Genomic DNA, 22,618 nt, shown 5'->3' on the forward strand with positions numbered 1-22,618 from the left:
TTCTATAAATACATATAAATTGTGTGGAAGGCTCCTCAATTTTCTTAAGTAGTATTGTAATTAACGAATCTGAAGTATTTTGCTCTATCGAGGAGTTTTTCTCAAAAGGTTAACTTTTGGAAATTGTCTCTTCAAATATTACTTCCAAGTCATTCATCCTCTACCCCTGCCTCTTTCCTGTCATAAGTAGAATGTAGTCTTTGTGTCATTTCTTAATAAATGGTTTGCTATTAAGGAATCATTATAGTAATGTAGGCTACTGGAAGAAAGGGGTTATTTTAGTAGCCAACCCTCTTAATGACCTGCTCTTCTGTACACATTAGTAGTTGGATAAGGTTGTGGTTATTGAACTTCTGCCATCCACCAGAGACAAGCTGCTCAGGCTTGCATTGTTGGAAAGAGAGGATGATGGAAAAAATTTCTATACAAATTTTTGAGCTACTCTGCCTGAGAGATTACAGTGTGCTAAGTTTCCAACTTGTTCAACGGAAGTCAGCAGGGAGCATTAATGAAATGACTAGTTTGTCCAGCCTATGGTTAATAGTACATATCCTCAGAGAGGCTGTATTCAATGGAATTCAACAATATTTATGGAGCACTTTTAGTGAGCCAGGCATCATTCCAGATGTTGAGAAACATCAATGGACAAGATATAGAAAACCCCTGCCCTTGTGGGGCTTACATTTCAGAGACTGACCATTATTGTCCCTTCTTCAAATCTGTATGGCCACCGAGGAATATAAAAGAATGGCAATAAGTAACCCAACTCAATTTCCAACTTACAAATATGAAAAAATGGAGAGATATTTTTCTTCTGATTACATGATCTAAAACACTCAGTGAGACTTTGGGAACTTGTACTTTAAGACCGGGGGGGGGGGGGGGGGGGAAGTCCAATAGCAGCACACAGTTCTATGGACCCAGCACAATTTAGTGTTGTTTTGCATTCCAGTGGCAAAGATCTTGTAAGAAAGTTCATGTCACTGGCACAAAGGGACTGAACATGGGAAAATACTTGTTCTTCTTTCTATCAAAGGCACAGTTGTAAAACGCACAATGCTATGAAAACTCAAGCAAATCTGGAATCATCGTTAAAGGGAATTAACTTGGAAAGTAATTTATGGCAAGAAAATTCAACTCCTTTGTTATCTCCCTTTTACCGTAATATGCTTCCTGAACACTGCCTATGAGAAAGGGCTTTTAGAAAGAAAAAAAATAAGTATAGTAAAAATTAACTCATTTTATCAATTTGTGCTCTCTGCCAGAGTTTCCTGACTGTGGCTACGAGAGGCTGTAAAACTGATGAATTTGCATGGAAAAAGAAACCAGTGTAAGTAATTTGTGTAAGAGGTAACACGAACATAGACTGCTATAATTCAGACACCCTGCAGATAGCAGACTGCTGCAGTGTGAGCAGTTATGGGTTAGAAAAATGACCACACTGCAGTCAGTCTGACTTGAATGGAAATCAATCATAAAGGTACTTTCTCTGCAGCTTCTACGCCACAGTCTTCAGCAACTCCTTTGCCAAGCAGATTTCTGGTCTGTAAACCCTGTGCTGATCTCCTGTTTTCCACTTTTCCTTTCTAAAAGGTCTGACCAAATGCAGGCTAAGAGTATGGTTTTCCAAACAGGAACATTAAAAAAAGGCAATGAACTAAAACAAGGATTTCCCTCTATGTGAAAATGAACTTGCCTGCTATTAAAAGATTTAAGCAATGCTTTTTATGAAATGTACTATTAGGTGCCAAAAGCCAGTAGAATATTTTTTAACCCCATGAAAGGCATCCGCTAACACAGACAGAGCCCTATTTTCACACATCCCTGTCTTGTGGACACATGTTAAGGAATATATACATGGTGGCAGAAGGAGAAAAGGGAGGTGAATAGAGGAATTTTTATTTTTCAAAAAATGTTTCTGTTTCATTAAAATAGGAAAAATTAACCGATACATTTTCCCACCCCCCTCCAAATCAGGAAGATAGTTTATCTTTGACAGATAATTACTGTGAGTTTAATTTGTAAATTAAGTGTATTCAGGCTTTTTATTGCCATAAAATAAGCTCAGTCTTAGATCTCAAGAAACTTAAATATATACTCTGTAGAGGAAAAGCTGTCTCCTACTTATTTTTGTATTCTCCTCAGTACACAGTGCAGGGTGCTTCATATATTACATATGCACCAAATGTTTACTGAGTTGAACTAAAATTACACGAGCTTGTTAATGAAAAATAGCTAAGAGCTAATATTTATTGAGCATTTATTACATGCCAGGCAATGTGCTAGGTATTTTACCTGAATTATCTCATTTAATCTTTGCATTATCCCTATGGAATATGTATTTATATTATTCTCATTTAGAAATGAGAAACTACGCTGAGAGTTAAGTAACATGGTCAAGATCATGCAACTAAGTAAGTGACAGAAGAAGGGCTTGAATGTAGATATTTCCTAGATATCTGTTCAAAGAAACAGGAGTGAAATTCACATTTATAGTGCTGCTGTCTTTCCTTTGTCATCAGTTATGAAGGAGATAAATTCAACACGTTTAAATAGAAGAATAATTATCGCCTACACTTATGTGGCAAAACTTCTATCTCATCATTCTCCTTCTCGCCTCTGCTTTTGCAGGTCTTAAACTTTATAAGCGTCAGCAAGAGTTCCATTGGATGAAGGGCCCTGCCACTTGGTCTAACAGAGCAGTCCACAGAGGGGTTAGCAATGCTGACTGATCTGCATTAGTGCCTTCTGCTTTGGGGGCTGAAATTGATTTTCTGCATTTTAGAGTATCATCATGTCTTAGCTTTTGGTTGAGGTCAAATGTGGTACCTGTTTAGTATCTGATACAGCCTCAGTCATGGGATTAAGTCTTCTCTGACAGGGATGGGATTTGATGGCCTAAGAGGTCTTTTTGCCACAGTGATCTATAAACCAGGGAAGGGCTAAGCTAAACATAGGCCCCACAACCAATAGTGCACTGGGACTACTTGACCATTAGCTATTAGGAAACCAAACTGTATCAACAGAGTCCCATCCCAACAACTGACTAATTCAGCTGTTGACAAAAAAAAAATAGTTTTCAATATTTCCACCAATAACTTTCATTTTTTTTCTCCTCCACCTAGTGAAAAATCCTGGGTATTAACATGTACTCATATTAACCACACACTGGATTAGTTCAGTTCCAGTATTTGACCTATGTGTGGTTTTGCTGAATGTGGACTCCACCAGCCCCATTCTAGACATGCTAAGATGGTCACTACCAACAGCCCTTCTACTCGGCAAGAGTTAGCGATGATGATGTACTCCAGCCAAATCTCAATAATATTTGTGGCCCTACTGCAGGGTAATATAGGATTTCTCCCAAGCTTTGGAGGTCACAAAAACCCCTTCTAGTTTTTCAGTGTTACTACTGGATATGAATATCCACCATTAAAAAGTTGAGGCTTCTGAGTGCATAAATAAAGGTTTATTAAAAAGCACATTATTAGCTGGGCACACTGGCTCATGCCTGTAATCCAGGCACTTTGGGAGGCCAAGGCAGGCAGATCTCTTGAGCCCAGGAGTTCGAGACGAGCCTGGGCAACATGACAAAACCCTACTTCTGCAAAAAATGCAAACATTAGTTGGATGTGGCAACGCGTGCCTGTGGTCCCGGCTACTGGGAAGGCTGAGGTGGGAGGATCCCCGGGGCCTGGGAGGTGGAGGTTGCAGGGAGCCATGATTGTATCACCACACTCCAGCCTGGACAACAGAGTGAGACTCTGTCTCAAGAAAACCCAAACAAACCACATTGTCAGTAATGACCTGTAGCATGCTTCTGCCATTCATAGGGAATTTTTGCTCATAATATGAGTGAAAGCAAAATTTTAAAATACTGTAAAACTAAGTACTACTTTTAAGAATGCTGGTACACGGGCCAGGCGCGGTGGCTCACGCCTGTAATCCCAGCACTTTGGGAGGCGGAGGCGGGCGGATCACGAGGTCAGGAGATCGAGACCACGGTGAAACCCCGTCTCTACTAAAAATACAAAAAATTAGCCAGGCGCGGTGGTGGACGCCTGTAGTCCCAGCTACTCGGCAGGCGGAGGCAGGAGAATGGTGTGAACCCGGAAGGTGGAGCTTGCAGTGAGCCGAGATCACGCCACTGCACTCCAGCCTGGGTGACAGAGCGAGACTCCATCTCAAAAAAAAAAAAAAAAAAAAAAAGAATGCTGGTACAGATAACCCAGGTGTGGTTTGCCACTTAAAAAGTTGTTAATGTGTCAGTGTTAGATTGAGAATTTTAAAACATTCTGCTATCCACGAGATATCCTAGGAGAACAATTTCTAGAACAATGCAGAAACACAGGCTCTGGCTGAAAATTTGAGGAAAGAATCTTCTGAAAATTTGAGGAAAAACAATGCTCAAAACAGAGGAATGAGGTCTAATATTGGCATGCTCTTACTCTACTGGAATTACTAACTCCGTAAGGGTCACTAGAGTGGCTCTTCTAATAAATTGGTTGTTAGAACATGAATTCTAAAATTGGCCCTTCTTAATTTATACACGCACACACACATGCATTTTCAATAAATTTACTGATAGTGGTCAGCTCCAAGATTGGCTCTGAGCACACAGTGAAGAAAGATCAGGGGCTGAGGCTCTGTTCAATAATCGTGGTGGTTATCATTGTTGAGCATCTACTATGTGGCAGACACTAGACTATCTGTTAACCCTCATTACGCTCCTGAGAGGTATTCCTATTTCCAGTACTTGGACTTAGACTCAGCACACAGTTAGGACTTCATAAACATTTGCTCAATGAATAAATGATTGTAACCTAGAAGAAAACACAGCCAAGAGGGGTTAAATATCGCCCAAAGCTATAGAGTTGATAAGTTGCAAAGCTCAATTCCCCAACTCTATATCCTGTACTGTTTTACAATATCATGCTGCCGTCTTGAATATAGGTTTTATACTTGACACATAGAAAGCATAACTGATGAATGACCTAGAAATAGATGAACATACGAATAGAGACCATGACAACACATTAGTGTGTACATCAAGGGGTATGTTGTGCTTCTCCCCAGTTCAAATCTTTATAATAAGAGTATTCATAGTCTGGTAAATTTATCAGAAGCTTCAGCTGAGAACAGAGATCAAAAGGGCCTCAAATTCTACCATGAGAACTCTCACTGCCAGCTCTAACCAGGAAGATTGTAGGAGTATGCATGTAAGAGAAAGGACTCGACCTTCATGCAGAGCAGTGACTGAAGGATACACTAATGTCATAAGCGTATTCCTGCCATAGTTCTAATTTCAACAGCTCAGTGGTCCATGACAACTGCCAGGGCACATATCGAACACAAGGTATATGCACCTTTTAATTCATAGGGCTGAGTCAGCTGAGGACAGAGTCAGTCTAAGGGTGGGGATACTCTCACCTTACATGGCTTCATTAGGTGAGGAGGGTAGGATAGGAAAAAATCAAGCTTGGCCACCCATACTGCGAGCTAGGATTCAGAAGAAAGCGTAGTTTGACGACAATTTCTATTACTGCCAGTCCATTGCACCTGCTGCCAGCTTTACTACCCAAATATTCACCCCAAACATGTCAAGAAAATTAAAAGGAAAAAATCATACAACAAAACATCCTCCTGAACTAATTCAATTTCAATATTTATTTTGAAAATTTATTGAATTATAGTAGAGGAAGCTGGCTGAATTAAGCCAGCCAGACTGTTATTCTTCTTCCTACGAGTATGGCAATATTTATTATTTTACCTCTCTATGAGGGGTTGATTAAAACTAGAAAATGTAACATTTGCAAAGTCATAATATATTCAGAAGAAGGTGGTTCAGATAGGCAAAATAAAAATATATAGGGGCCAATCAGAATTTTCTCTTCCATAACTTAGATTTTCTTTAAAAACTACATTTGGAAATAGACATTATGATTTTTTTTAAAGGGCCACCCACTCTTTTGTCTGCTCCACACTCTACCTTCACTCTAGAAGAGGTGCCATTGACTTCTACAGATATAAAATGTGTGACGTTCATTTTAAAATTACTAGTAGAGCCTGCTATTGACCATCTAATTATGCCGAGTTCCATTTATAAACATAGCTAACCACTAAGTTTATGGAGACTTTTTGTGCTGCTTTAATAGGATATTGATCGAGCACATAGTTTGAGTAGACTGCCATTGAATTGTGTAATGGCAAACAAAAGGCAAGGTCACGGCAACTGTTCATGCTGGGGCTGCAATCTATTTTTTATTATATTCTTTTTGTTTCTTCCTTTAATGCTCGAGCCCAAATGGTTTCTTTTGAAAGAAGATCTTGCTTAAGAATATAAGCTATTTTTAAAATTAATTTCCATGCAATGATCACAGCTATCGTGTTACTTAAACACAGGAAAACCAACGGGCCACTAGTTTAGAAAGAAAGTTTTAAATCTATCCCACTTTAATTAAGATCTAAAGTACTGCGAATGTTTAAATGGCACCCCAAATGACTGGACGTCTGGAATTTCTTATCCTACACCCATTTCCTCATTAGTCCTTCTGTGCAAGAACATTTTGTATTTTCAAGTTTGGGCTTGTTCCTACCCAAGAGTTTCGTTTTCTTGTTGTGCCTTGTAGCCGAGTTCATTCTGTCTTAGAAGTTCCACCATGTCAGGTTAGAATATTGCCAATAGTTCTTACTAAATTACTAGCCTGAAAATCTAAGCATCTGAATATGGGTACTTGAAAACGTAACAAGGACCCAGAGACTTCAAAAAGAACTTTAGAAATGAACTGCAATTTGGATGTTAATGACAATTCCTGTGTGAAAATATAGAAAGAGCGCACATTTCTAAGGCAGAAAACAGCCACTAGGGTGCCACCTCATGCCAGGCTGAGGCATATGCCTGGTTCCATTCACTCCCACTCTCCATTGACAAACAACTCAGGAATCCTGTAGTGGACCCGGCAGCTGAGCTTTGTGGCAGAGCCAGGACAATTCAGCTGCCGGATTTTAATAGATTCTGCAGCACTGCAACAGGAACCAAAAATCAGTCTGGGTAACTGAGAGTGGTTTTCACACCCAAAGACTCTAAGGCTGGCCACAGTGTACTGAGAATCCTGGCTTTTCAAAATTCCGGGGCCATGAAGTCATCCTTAGCCACGAAGTTTACTTAACCCTTGCAGCCGGCTTGGGTGTACAAACCGCCGCTAGAAAATTAGAGCCCACCAGGCCAGAGTCACAATGGCCTGTGTGTATTTGCGGTTTTCCTCTTTCCCAGTGAAGTAGTTAGGGTTTCGAAGTCACTCCACCAACTTCAAGTAAAATAGAGTCAGCAATTTGGAAGGAAATGGGCAGAAGTAGTGGATTTTTCAGGAGAACTTTCTGGGTTCATACCAGGAGTGATATTTGACGGTCTTAGCACTCATACTTTGAGGAAAACACTAGCGCAAAATAAACAAAAGAGTGGGTGCTGACAGAGAGAGCTATCTAAGCAGCATCATTTAGCAGCTAGTAGAGTGGGCTCTCTTTGTAGCAACTTCAAGGGAAAGAGACCAATCTAAAAATGCCTTGAGAAGGCTTTGTTTGAAAATGCAGCATCATGTAAGAGCCATTTCAACAGATGGTTCTTGTCTCTTTCCTCATAGTATTATGCTAAAACAACTTTAGTGATTCTGAACCACATTGTTAACACTTGTAAAACCCCCTTCCCCAAAGCAGAGAATACTTCTCTCTCTCTCTCTGGCACAGCATCTAGTGGTCTGTATTTTCCTCCTCCCCTGGAACAAGGCAATAAATAATTGAGCTACTTTCAGATGGTCCTACCACATGGGGGAAAAACTAGCAAGAGAACAAATATAGATTTTTATGCTACAGTATCTTCTTTGCCATGGAAGCAGAACTTTCCATTCTTGCCTTTCATGGACTTTAGATGATAATGAAAAAAAAAAATTAAAAGGTGGTGGGCAGGAGGCAAGGAGGAAAGGCGAGTTCACGGAAGGTTGCAGCTTCAGTTGGCCAGCAGGAGTCCCTGATTCCAACAGGTTCATATATCTGATCAGTATAATTCAATGGCAAGCATCCTTGTTGCCTAATCCCTCACCTCTGAATTTGTGAGGCTAAGCCAGCAGCTTTCTCCTGAGTTTCTCTGCCATTGCCACCTTGGTAGTAACGCTATTAAAAACAACACACTTAGCACATAGTTATTTCAGTGAATCCACATGAGGAAATACTGAAATAGCACCTCCTTCCTCTCTTACATTTAAAAGGAAGAAAATGAAAAACAAAAACTAACTGGAAACCTAGTGAAAGTAAATATTTGTATTAGCAAATTTAAAAATCGAATACTAAAGATCCAGAAAGGGAGAAAAATCTCAACCTAAGCCATCATTAATGATTGTGAAATTTTCAGCCCATGTAAGTAGTCATAATTAGGTATAATTGCAGGGGACTGGATAGGGCTGGGATAGATAACAGAAGGTTAAGAAGAAATCTGCAAAATAGTCAGAGATTGTAGGACACTGAGACCATTAAAAACATCTAAGTGAAAGGCATAACTATGGAGAGAGTAAAAAGATCAGTGGTGGGGAGTGGGAGGTAATGAATAGGTGGAGAACAGGAGATATTTAGGGCAGTAAAACTATTCCATATGATACCATAATAGTAGCTACCCGTCACTATGTATTTGTCAAAACCCACAGAATGTACAAGAGTGAACCCTAAGGTAAACTGTGGACTTTAATTATTAATTATGCGTCAATACTGGCTCATGAATTTTAACAAATGTACCACACTAACAAACGATGTTAACAATAGGGGAAACTGTTTTGGAGGAGGGGTATACGGGACTTCTGTACTTTCTGTTAACCTAAAACTGTAAACCTAAAAAACTGCCCTAAAAAAGAATAAAGTCTGTTAATTAAAAACAAACTCACACCTAAAAACAAATCCAGGAAAAAAAATTAATTAAGTATCTTACTTGCTTTGGTTTACATGAAAATAATTTTAACCTTTTTTAATGCACAAATTAATAAGCTAAAAGTATATCAAATCAACAAGAACTGATTATTCAATAAAAGCACAGAATCCTTGGATTCTATTTAGTTCTATAATGCAATTATAGGAGAGGTTTTGATGAAAAGGTAGGCACTCAGCTAGCTGAGTAGAATAAAGGAAAAAGAGCAAGTTGCTTAACCTCTTGGAGCATCACAGACTCCATCTATAAAAAGGGACAGTAACACCAACCATGGGAGGATTGAATGAGATAATGCTTACAAAGTACCCAGCACAATGCCTGGTACATGGTATATGCTTGATAAATGCTAGCTACTCTAATTTTTTATATTATATGACATCACACTCCTAACAGGGCTAACATCATGTGTTTAATCACCTTTTGTGCCAGTTAGCTTATTTCTTTTTTTTTTTTTTGAGATGGAGTCTCGCCCTTGTCACCCAGCCTGGAGTGCAATGGCACGATCTCAGCTCACTGCAACCTCCGTCTCCCGGGTTCAAGCGATTCTCCTACCTCAGCCTCCCGAGTAGGAGGGATTACAGGCACCCGACACCACACCTGGCTAATTTTGTATTTTTAGTAGAGATGGGGTTTCTCCATGTTGGCCAGGCTGGTCTCAAACTCCCAACCTCAGGTGATCCACCCGCCTTGGCCTCCCAAAGTGCTGGGATTACAGGCATGAGCCACCGCGCCCGGCCAGTTAGCTTATTTCTATTCGAGGATACAGAATGCACCCCAGGTCCACTCATCTGCAAAAAGCATCCACCATAGTTCTGAAACGGGTGCTTCTCTTTTCCCACATGGGGGAACAAGGAGGAGGGCAGCCTTGCAAGGCAATGCTGAGGGATTTCAACTCCAGCATGCGGCTTTAGTGTTAAGCCTTTCAGGAGGGTGTGTAGGTGACGAAACCTGAGCTGGGGATCCTTACCCAGGCAGCCAAGGTAATCTTGTGAAATATACCCCGACAAACCTAGATTATCTCTAAGAAAAAGGGGTCTCCTGACTACAGTCGACTAGTTTGGCCTGAAGCCATGATCGAGCTGACACAGCCCAGACCCACTCTTGCCAAACAGTTTCCGTCAGCACGAGGCCATGTGTGAGTGAGTCCCAGAGCGATTACACAGCAGTGTGCAGAATCAAAAAGCATTTGAGAGCCAAAGGATGTTCATGATGCCAGGCACTGGCTAAGCAACCCCCTAAGCAGGGACAGGAAACAAGTCCAGGTCCCTCTGCAAACTCAATCCCTGTTCAGCCATAATCTCTGGCAGTCTTGAAGGCAGGTTTAGAATTCATTTGGCAGCCAAGCTATCTTAGACTGACCAGAGTTCTACTCAAACTTGGAACTGATAAGCTTTGGGATATAAGACCTTAAAAGGAAAGACAGGGAGTGGAAGGAGGAGGAGAGGCTGGGGGTGATTCTGTACTGTGTGGGCCTTCTCATACAACCCCCAGGCCTAGGAACGCTGATAGTAATGAGGACTAAATGTAAGAATTGCAGCATCCAGGGCAGAATAAAATGGCTAGTGCTCCAATCTTACACTTAAAAGGATTTTCATTTCACTCTTTAAGGCTATGTTTTAGATCCCAGTGAGGGCTCAATGAATGTATTTTCCTATAATGCTACTATGACTGGTATAGTCTGATATATATATATATACAAATACTCCCCATATTACGGTTATTATTAAAATTACAAGAAAATGTGAGATATTTATTGTGTTCAAAAGTCCTAAGAAGTTAAAAAAAAAAGATATATACAGATGCACTGTTATTTGTCTATGGCAAATAACTGCCTAATCAGCTGTGCTATAACTAGGGCAGCATATCCTCTCCAGCTTAACAAGGCAATGTAGTGTCTACTTAACCGGTTGGTACTTTAAGTATGCTTCAATACCATGGCAGCAACTCTCTCTTCCAAGTTACGACCTGCTGCTCCTAATGTCTCATTTCTTAGGCTTCCAACTCTTCTACACTGGAATACCTCAGCATCAACCTGGGAGTCCTTGACTCCCACAATTCTAACCCCGACAGTTACCTTCCCACTGTTTCCCTGTCTAGTCTCATGCTATGGATCTCTTCAAGTTCCTTTGGGCCAGTCTAAGAGTACGGATACTGGCATTATAGAGACTTAGCTTAACGATTTATCCGCTATTTGAATTTTTTGTTGGTTTGTTTTTTGAGACGGAGTCTCACTCTGTCGCCCAGGCTGGAGTGCAGTGGTGTGATCTCAGCTCACTGCAACCTCCACCCTCCGGGTTCGAGCAATTGTCCTGCCTCAGCCTCCTGAGTAGCTGGGGCCATAGGCATGCACCACCACACCCAGCTAATCTTTTTGTATTTTTAGTCAAGACGGGGTTTCACCATGTTGGCCAGGCTGGTCTCAAACTCCCGACCTCAAGTGATCCACCTGCCTCGGCCTCTCAAAGTGCTGGGATTACAAGCGTGAGCCACTGTGCCTGGCCTCACTGTTTGACTTTGGATAAATAACTTATATAGACCCTCAATTTAACTCATCTTTAAAAATGGGGTAATTTCTTGTCTGAAAAGCTTATTGCAAGGATTAACTTATGTACCTTACACTAAGGCCTACGACAGTGCCTGGCAGACAGTAAATGAACAGTAGTCATTAGATTCTCCCCTGTTCCCACACTATATATCACATTCTGTGCTCTCAAGACTCTCCTAGCCTATGAGTGGCTGAAATAAGAACAGACAAAATCCAGGATTTTGGGACCAGGATGGCTTGACTTGTTTGACCTGACGTCATGTCCTGAGATGGACCGGCTTACTCAGTCAATCTTGCAAGCCTGTAACACAGTGAATGGGGGGTATGAACCTGAAATGAAAATGTTTCTTTTTACTCCAGCTCATTCCACAAAGGGCTGATGCTGCTCAAAACCAATTTTAACCATGTAAATTTTACCTACCTACAAGTGGTATTTTGAAGTAGTTGGAGGAGTAAAACAAAATAAAATTTTAATATTTGGTATTTATTTTTCCTTCTTCTTACTGGGACCTGGAACATCATAATCATTGTATTTGTGCTTTTAAATAAGGAAAAAGAGATTCCTAAGGGAAGGCAACTGTGTGTGTGTGTGTATGTGTGTGTATGTGTGTGTGTGTGTGTGTGCATGCATGCTAGATTATGTCATAACAAAACTACAATCAATTGAATGGGCCTTTGATCAATGGAGCAAGATGGTGACAGGTACTCTTCATTCACTGTTAGTGATTATTGACAAACTGGTAATGATCATCCCAGCCTGTGTCACTCATACTGAGGGCATTAGCATTTTGTAAAGGTCAAAAACAAATTCTTTTAAAATGCAGAATTTCTTAGAAATCAGGGAAGCCTCAGAATATATGAGACCCTCAGGATTTTGGTCTTTCTTTTATGCCTCACATCAAAATAATATTTAATTTTTCCTGATTTAAATTCTTGGTTGTCAAACAAACTGTGTGTCAAAATTCTTCCAATGGGTGAATGAAAAGGAGATTCTGAAAGCTTTTTTTGGTCTCTAGGAGTCCTAGGCAGAAAGTAAGCACAAACCAAGGCAAATCTGTACCAAATCAAAGCAAAATTATACTTACTCTGTGACACTCTTACTAGCTCAGTGACACTAAAAACACCTGATGTGACAAAACTGTCCTGGAAGCCCAAATGTCCTGGGGAAACAAAAACAAAAGAAAACAAAGTGTCATAAATACAAGACATTTGACAACAGAGCTTTAAATATTAGTTTCATTATGATTAACACATGTGGTGCCTAATCTCATTCTCTGCTCTCCTTGGGGTTTATGTGGGAGGGCACAGTCATTTAGCTAAGCAGATAGATTTTTGGTTTGAATTTCAAGGTTGTGCAAAGCTATGGTACAACAACTAGCTGATTTTTGAAATGGTTAAAAAAAATTCAACCGGAAATATGAAACAAAAGACAATTTACAATAAATAGTTACCTTGGGTGACCTCTAAGACCTTAACAATTGGGATAAAAACAGCATATCTAAGAATCACTAGGAGAGCTGCATTCCATCATAGTTTTTTAAACATTATTCTCTAAAGAAACATTTGATTGGAATTAGTTATCTATTCATTTAACTCAAACAAGATTTAAAGGTGTTCTTTTCTAGAGGCACCACAGGGTGAATTTTTAAAAAGTCAAAATAGAAAAAGCAAGCCCCAACTCACAAAACAGGAAAACAAATTCTTTTGAGCACAAATAAAAATTCAGATTATTTATACACCCCAAATTTTTTTTTGTGTCTGTTGATTTTTTTGAGAAAAGATAATAAATCAATGGTTCAAAAAGTGATTAATCTTCGAACTTTGTTTCTGCTTCATTTTTGCTGGATGCAATTAATTCCCTTTAAGACACCTGGTATTATGTCGATCACCAACTACTCATTTAATTTTATGATGCGTTCAGAAACATAGAACTTATAAATGACAAGGAACACATAATCTATGATATGTAGTTTCCCACTCTGCCTCTAAAATTTTCTGATTCTATGACTCTCACACAGGTAGATTCTAGTTGAGAGATCACTCCAAGGTCAGCTTAGTCTTTCCCTGCTTTAAAATCTGGGTCAAAAAATTGTTGGCCGAAGGGATTTTTGAAATAATTGTTCTTTGACATAAGAAACATACCTTGAGAAAATGCAATAAAAGAAAATAGACCAATCTGAATATATAACAATCCATAAACAAAATTTGTTATTGATAAAAGCTAGATTTCATACAACACTGAGGGAAAGCAAATTTACCTGTGGCACTGCATATCCACCAATAAATTTACTAAATGTCATACACATAAACACATGCAAAAAGTTGCCATGTTTTGGAGGAGTATAAATGGACCTGCAAGTTACTTGTCTTTTTTAGGTTACACTGGATTTTTGCATAAGAAATTTCTACTGAGATTTTTTAAAATTTCAGTTAACTTTTATATCAAACGCAAAATCTATGGTATTTGAGATGAAACAGTTCCAAGTTTTAGGATAGACAATAATTGTAAACTGCTTTTTGAAATAAAATGGCAAAATTTTACCATCAAAGTGCTCAAGAAATTTCACCTCTCAAAACCACCCACACCCAGCTATTCAACTGGCTTTGGTAAGAACCTAAGATGGTGTCTCTTAGATTAAGAGAACTGAGAAGTTAAAAAATTAATAAATAAATAAAATTCTCTAATGAGGTCTTGGCAAAACAGACCACAACATCTCTTTCTTATAGGGAGACCATCAACATTATATTTATCCCACAGATCACAGCAAAGGAAGTCTAACCACAACATATATTAAGGTTGACTTAAAACACATAGAACAATAACAAGGAAATTCATAGATGAATAGGAAAATCTGGGTTTATCTCCAGCTCTTGCTCATCCCTACCTTCTTTACTTGACTTACAGGCTGATACTTGTTTCAGTTCCAATCTCTGAAATTCCTCATTTTAAGGATGAACTAACATGAATTTCTGTATAGCGTGAATGTAAACACAAGGCAATTTAATCCTGCCACCAAAAAAGCAAGCAATATATTTTAAAGGCTAGGATGAATTAGGTGCAAGGACTTGGGAATTGGGAAGACCCTTGCGTTCATTCATTCAAATTACCACCCTCTCCTGGTTGCCCCCTTTTCTTGTGTCCACCTCTTAAATGTTGGTGTTCTCCAGGGTCTGTGCTCATCTCTCCCTGTATGTGTGTGCAGATGTGTGCGTGTGTGTGTGTGTGGGGGGGGGGTGTATCTATTTCCTAAGTTATTTTATCTACCTCCATGTCATCAACTAGCAGTCTAGACTGTGATATTTGTGAAAACTAAAATAATGTTTTAATTTACCACTGTATACTTAATGCCTGAGACAAAGCACGTTAGTAAGTGAATATTTACTGAATGAGTAGATGAATGAATCTACAGGCCAATGACTCTCAACTCTTTATCATTTACTGAGATCTATCTCCTGGGTTCCAAACCCATAAATCTAAGTATTTGTTGGGCATTCCATCCAGATAGCCCACAGGTAGTCTTAGAACCAACATGCACGAAGCCGAATCCATTTTCTACTGCACCCAAAACACGTTCTTACTCTTTTGAATTCCATATTTCAATGAACCATCGGCCATTCATCTAGTTTTCTGGCATCATCCCTGACTCCTGCCTCTGACAATCACCCACATCCAACCAGTCCCCACCACTTCTGTGATTTCTGACTCTATGTATGTATCCATCGCCCTCCTGCGACTGTGGCTCAGGACCTTCCCACTTCACCAGCATGGTGGGAAAGCCTCCTAACTGTGCTCTCTATCATCTCTCTTCGCTTGCTCTCCAATCCCCTCTCCACCCTTTAGCCAGGACTGTCTGACAGATATGCAAATCTGATGAGTTATTCATTTATTCAATAAATGTCTACGGAGTACCTACTATGTGCCATGCATCATGCTAGGGGCACAAGATACAGTTCCCACCTTCAGGGAGTTTACAGAAACAGCTAAAAACATGTAAAAAAATTACGGCCGGGCACTGTGGCTCACACCTGTAATCCCAGCACTTTGGGTAGATCACAAGGTCAGGAGTTCAAGACCAGCTTGGCCAACATAGTAAAACCCGTCTCTACTGAAAATATAAAAACTAGTTGGGCATGGTGGCGAGCGCCTGTAATCCCAGCTACTCAGGAGCCTGAGGCAGGAGAATCACTCGAACCCGGGAGGCAGAGGTTGCAGTGAGCCGAGATCATGCCACTGTATTCTAGCCTGGGTGACAGAGCAAGACTCTGTCTCAAAAAAAAAAAAAAAAAACTTTAAAAATGATAGGCCAGGTATGGTGGCTCAGGCCGGGGGCAGTGGCTCCCACCTGTAATCCCAGCACTTTGGGAGGCTGAGGTGGGCAGATCACAAGGTCAGGAAATCAAGACCATCCTGGCTAATACAGTAAAACCCGTCTCTACTAAAAATACAAAAAATTAGCTAGGCATGGTGGCGCACGCTTGTAATCCCAGCTACTCAGGAGGCTGAGGCAGGAGAACAGCTTGAACCTGGGAGGCGGAGGTTGCAGCGAGCCAAGATCGCGCCACTGCACTCCAGCCTGGGCGACAGAGTGAGACTCCATCTCAAAAAAAAAAAAAAAAAAAGAAAAAAAGAAAAAAATTATAAATGGAGGCTGGGTGCGGTGGCTCATGCCTGTAATCCCAGCACTTTGGAAGGCCGAGGCGGGCAGATCGTTTGAGGTCAGGAGTTCAAGACCAGCCTGGCCAACATGGTGAAACCCTGTCTCTACTAAAAATACAAAAATTAGCCAGCTGTGGTGACACGTACCTGTAATCCCAGCTATTCAGGAAGCTGAGGCAGGAGAATTGTTTGAACCCAAGAGGCAAAGGTTGCAGTGAGCTGAGATTGCGCCACTGCACTCCAGCCTGGGTGACAGAGGAAGATCCGTCTCAAAAAAAAAAAAAAGAAATTATAGGCCGGGCGCGGTGGCTTATGTCTGTAATCCCAGCACTTTGGGAGGCCGAGGCAGGCAATCACCTGAGGTCGGGAGTTAGAGACCAGCCTGACTAACACAGAGAAATCCTGTCTCTACTAAAAATACAAAATTAGCCAGGCATGGTGGCGCTTGCCTGTAATCCCAGGTACTCGGGAGAGCTGAGGCAGGAGAATCACTTGAACGGGGAAGCGTAGGTTGTGGTGAGCCGAGATCGTGCCATTGCACTCCAGCTTGGGCAATAAGAGCGAAATTCCGTCTCAAAAAAAAAAAAAAAAGAAAGAAAAAAATATATATATAAAATAAATGATATGAAGGAGAAAAATATCAAAAGCTTTAGAAAGGGTGGCCAGGGCAGGTCTTGTTTAAGAGCTGATATCTGAAAGATATGAAGGAGCCAAATAGGAAAAGAAGAAAGAGCTCTTCAGGCAGAGGATTAACATGAGCAAAGGCCCTGAGGCAGGAAAGAGCAAGATGCTGGAGAAACTGAGACAAATCCAATGTGTTCTGAGCCCCCTGCCCTATCACAAGGTTTACAAGAAATATGCATCCAACAAAGAACTAGTATCCAGAATTGACAAGGAACTCAAATAAATCAACAAGAAAAAAAAACACAAATAATCCCATCAAAAAGTAGGCAAATGATATGATCAGACATTTTTCAAAAGAAGATAGACAAATGGCCAATAAACATGAAAAAATGCCCAACATCACTAATCATCAGGGAAATGCAAATTAGAACTATAATGAGATGCCACCTTACTTCTACAAGAATGGCCATTAATAAAAAGTAAAAAAAAAAAATAGATATTGGCATGGATGTGGTGAAAAGGGTATGCTTATATACTGCTGGTAAGAATAAGTACAATCTCTGTGTCCAACAGTATGGAGATTTCTTAAAGAACTCAAAGTAGATATACCACTTGATCCAGCAATCCCACTACTTGGTACCTACTCAAAGGAAAAGAAGTCAATATATCAAAAAGACAACTGTATGTGTATGTTTACTGCCACACAAATCACATTTGCAAAGATGTGGAACCAACCTAAATGCCCACTGGCCAAGGAGCGGATAAAGAAAATATGGTATATATATACCATGGAATACTACTCAGCCATAAAAAAGAACAAAATAATGTATTTTGCAGCAACGTGGATGGAGCCAGAGGCCATTATTCTAAGTGAAGTAACTCAGGAATGGAAAACCAAATACCGTCATGTTCTCACTTACAAGTGGAAGTTAAGCTATGGGTGTGCAGACGTATACAGAGTGATATAATGGACCGCAGAGACTCAGGAGGGGGCGGCTGTGTAGGGAGTGACGGATTAAAAAAAGCCTACATATTGGGTACAAGTTACACTACTTGGGTGAGGGATGCACTGAAATCTCAGACTTCACCACTGTACAATTCATCCATGTACCCAAAAATCACTTTTACCCCAAAGGTCACTGAAATGAAATATATATATGTAAATATATATTTTTATATATACTGTAAAACTTTGACAGAACTTCTTATTTCTGTCTCTCTGTCTCATTTTCAGCAATATAGTTTAAACTAAAACTGAGCTGATCTGCACTGGGAAACTATTAAAATGAAAAAATATATAATAAATATATATTTATATATAAGTAGATACATACATATCATATAAGTAGATATATACATATCATATATATATATATATATATTTTCTTTTAAAAAGAAAGAATGCTTGCAAGAGCCCCACAGAATGTTCAGAGTACAGTACTAACTCCTTCCCATGGCATGGGACCTAGATATAGCCTCTTGTTTATTCTCTCTCACTTCTGGCCCTACCCTTGACCTAAGTGAACTGCAAGCTCCTCGTTGCACTGCTTCACTGCCATCCCCTGATACAGCTCCTTCTTCCTGAAACATCTGTTCTTCCTACTCCTAGCTTAACCACCTCCTAAAGTGTCTTTTAGAACTCAGCTTTGTTGTCACCTCTCACAAAAGTCTTCCCTGGCTGCCCCCACCACTGGGGAACACTTTTTTTCTCCCTTCTGAATACTGACCAGTTATACTCTATATTTCTCACCTGGGACCTGCCGTACGTGATTGTAACTTTGTCTTTTTCTCACATTAGACTGTAAGCCCTCTGAGGAGGGGGAGTATCTTCTGTGCCTCTGGCCCTCCAGGTCTTGACACACTGCCTGATGGGGTCAGTGTTCCTGAGATGCCTCAGAGTGAATGAAACTCAAACTGGGCTCACCTATGTCATTTTTCCTCTTGGTAAAATCGTTGGCAGAACTTCTTATTTCTGTCTCTTTCTCTCATTTCCAGCAATATAGTTTAAACTAAAACTGAGTCAGTCTGTACTGGGAAACTATGAAAATGAACCATCCACATATTCCCTCCAAACTAAACAGGATCAGGACAGGACAGGCAATGAAGCTTCTGGTCAGATTGATTCAGGCGTTTCTGATGATAACTGCCTGGGGATTGTCTTATTGTTCCCTTTATGGTTCATATTTTTAAAGTTCAAGTAAAAATAGAGTTAAAGGGCAGTAGCATTGTCCATCATGGCCATAAAGCTCCCTCCACCCAAAAAGGATCTAGTCCCAAGCTTAAAAGAAGATCTTGTGTGATCCTGAGAAAGTCACTGCAAAAATAACAATTTCATCCCTTTTCCCTACCAGCAACTTGCCTCCCAAGACTTACCTTAGTGGAATGTGTGCAACTTAGAAGGTAAAACATATGTGAATGCACTATAATCAGAAAAATAAAGAGTATAATTCTTTGGCAGATTTTTTTTTTTTGAGACAGAGTCTAGCTCTGTCTCCCAGGCTGGAGCGCAGCGGCGCCATCTGGGCTCACTGCAAGCTCCGCCTCTGGGTTTCATGCCATTCTCTTGCCTCAGCCTCCCAAGTAGCTGGAACCACAGGCGTCTGCCACCACGCCCTGCTAATTTTTTGTATTTTTAGTAGAGATGGGGTTTCACCGTGTTAGCCAGGATGGTCTCGATCTCCTGACCTCATGATCCGCCTGCCTTGGCCTCCCAAAGTGCTGGGATTACAGGCGTGAGCCACCACGCCTAGCCTTCTTTGGCAGGTTTTGATGTAACCATCTCTTCACACAGTATTATCAGACAGCCTTGGCTAGATTATGTTTATAATATGTCCCCATGGAAAGGTCTGTGTAAACACTCCATGTAACTTTAAATGGTGATGAAACTGCTCTTGTTCCTTTACCAATTGCTTGGAAACCCACTGATGAACTTTGTAAGAAGACAGCAATGAGAAATGAAACCTAAGAAATGATGGAAAAAGTGATATTGCTAACACAACTACTAAGCAAACCTGAGTGAATTAATATTTCATTCTCACGAACACAAACCAAATCTTAAAAATGACTTGCAGGGAAATGACACTAATCTGATTGTTCCACTTTACTGCAAAGTAAGAAAAAAGTGGAAAAGAAAATAAAAAGGTGAGTTTAAGCGATTCCAAATTCAGATATTATTAGTATTGAAAGATCCTCCATTGGAAAGCAGATTAAACACTCCCAAAAGGTCCCAAGATTTACATTTTGAATAGGGCCTCTCAGAAAAAAAGTGCAAAACATGTGCTTTCATTAAGTATGTCTCAGATAAAAAGCCAGGTTGCATAATGTGCTATCTCTACAATTCTGTACTACTGTTCAGGAGCAATTGTACAGGAGATTGAAATGAGGAGCAGATCCTTTTTCATTTTATATAATATGGCTAAAAAAGTTCATTCACTGAAGTCTTGTTCATTGAATTCCCAATTAGAGCACAGACTTCAATACCTTGGAGTCAGTCATACTCGCAGTGGGGAGAGATTAAACTATATGGGAGAGGTAGAAATATAAAAAGCTAAATTCTTTCATGGGTAGTTAGGAGAAGCAGCTCTCTTTACCTTGATGATATCAGCAGTTATTATGGAAAATGCCATTACATGGGAACTAAATCTCATTTCATGGAGGAACTGAACATCTATCCGCCTTTTAGCAGGCAGGAGAGGAACAAAGTTAAGATTTGAAGAGAGACAGGTAACCTTGAAGAGCTGTTCAGAGGTCAAGGCCAGAGACACCTGGGAACAAACCACACAGGAGGCTGACCACTAAAGAAAGTTTTCAGGTCCAAGAAACAGAGTTAATTTTGCATCTGAGAAGGAAAGTTTATATCCAAGATGGTATTTTTGTTTTCTCTGCTGGAATATCTAGGGGCTGTCAGCTCTAAATGATCAAATCTCGTCTGGTTAAGGGATGTAGGCAAACTGCAATACCCCGGTCATTTCATCAAAAAGAACTCATCTCTATTCTAGTCTTCCTTTGGTAAATAGAGTTCCATCCCTAATAACAAGACAGGCCAATGATTACCAGGCTTCTCCATGCTGGTGTGCCTTGGCCACTTGACGGGAAAAGCTCCCTCCTTCTCACGCTGTTTATATTCCAGAAGGATTTTGGACTGCCTGTGCTGTGCAGGTCTGTGCTAGTCCCTGGGGACACTGCTCTCAGGGAACCTACATTCTCATCCTTCTAAAGAAAAGTTTACCTCATCAACCAGACTCCCTCCTTGGAATTTTAATTTCTCCTTCTGTGAATTCCCCACTGGCTTATGAGCCACCTGTGGGAATGTGGCTCGTTAATCTTCCCTCTCACCCCAACACAGAACATTTTAGGTGTGCTCAGGAGACACTATTCAATTAAGGAGAACTTCTCTGCTTGTCTTATGGCACTTGCCTCTTTCTACCTGACTGGACAGTTATTTGTTTATATGTATTATCTCTGCACTCCTACAACAAACCGGGGAGGGGAGGGTTGGGTCTCATTATCTCACATTGTCCACAGGGCCCAGCATAAGCCTTTATTCTAGGTGTGTAATAAATATTTATTTAGTGATTCAGATGAGTGACTTATGATACTGTTATTTGGTAGTCCTCTAAAGCATGATGTAAATTTTTGTTAGCTCACCTACAGTGATATTACTTCTGTACTCTTAATTTAGAGTATCTTGGAAAACAGTTTTTCCTTTTGAGGAGTCAGGTGCAGGGATGTTTCTGCTGATCCATTAATGCCAAATTTTAAATTTCTGGTCTGATTTCTGTCTGTATAGTGACTATTTAAATTGTTCTGCCACTCATTGGTGACATTTGAGATACGGCTTATTTTTAGAATAATTCCTTATAGTTAAAAGAAATGCAAAAATTCAGATATCTAAAAAAGAACACCGGAGCAATAAAAGTACATATATATTCTGTTTGTGAGATTAACCTTTATGATAGTGGAGAAAAATTCACTTGGTAGTGTGCTTATGGTAAACATTAAAAGGTTGACATATGGTGTTGGACTGACAGTAAGGCTGAAACACTTCTATATCTAGAAAGTTGTGCCTGAGAATTTGCAAAATGCAGAAATGTTTGTCAGCTAATAATATGGATGAGGTGTTTTGAGATTCTCAGATGAATACACGGATTGCTTTAAATGCATTTGTAACATGGGTATGATTGTCATTTTGGTTTATCATGACACATTAAGAAATTGTCACCATTATGGAAATAATGTACTCTTAGACCAAAAGAAGAATGGGGCAAAAAGAGGTTTGAGAAGTATGTGTCATGGGACTTACACACTGTTGGCCTTCTTTTGTGGCTCCAAATTTCCCTGTGCCGCTCATTTACTGTTACTCAATACAGACACCTAATCTGTGTTTTTTTGTTTGTTTTTGCCATCATTGCTCACTCAATGATTTCTGCCATAGCCATAGAGACAGAGTCAATATTTAATTTACTGCTTCCATTCAATAAATGTTTACTTAATGTCTATTACATGGCAACCACAATCCTAGGACCTGGGATGCAACAGGTAATAACACAAGGTCCTTACTCTTGGGGGCTTATGTCCCCAGTCAAGGCAGATATTTACACTAAGATTTTCACTAATGTATTTATATAAAATTCATGTTTTTGTAATACCTTTCTAGGAGAACATTAGAAACTAATGAAGACTACTGCAATATCTTCCTGTGATGAGTCTGCTGTTTGTCACACATATACGTGGTTGATAGCCAGAAAGCACACTTTCCAGACTGCCTTACAGTTAGGAGTGGCCACAACCAGAAAGTGAACGCAAGTGATACAATCAACTTCTA

The 22,618-nt window shown here is 40.0% G+C and overlaps 1 protein-coding gene across 9 annotated transcripts in view; it reads right to left on the reverse strand.

The window, feature by feature from the left end:
* Positions 1–22,618, reverse strand: part of NFIA (nuclear factor I A) — a 386,822-nt gene that overhangs the window by 119,342 nt on the left and 244,862 nt on the right. For all 9 annotated transcript variants that reach the window (XM_001157327.8, XM_063801256.1, XM_009459072.5 and 6 more), the window contains one exon: positions 12,599–12,673. In XM_001157327.8, coding sequence (XP_001157327.1) covers positions 12,599–12,673 — 75 coding nt within the window. The remainder of the gene's footprint in view (positions 1–12,598; positions 12,674–22,618) is intronic.

This window comes from Pan troglodytes, chromosome 1 (assembly GCF_028858775.2).
Source record: "Pan troglodytes isolate AG18354 chromosome 1, NHGRI_mPanTro3-v2.0_pri, whole genome shotgun sequence".
NCBI classification, from domain to species: domain Eukaryota; kingdom Metazoa; phylum Chordata; class Mammalia; order Primates; family Hominidae; genus Pan; species Pan troglodytes.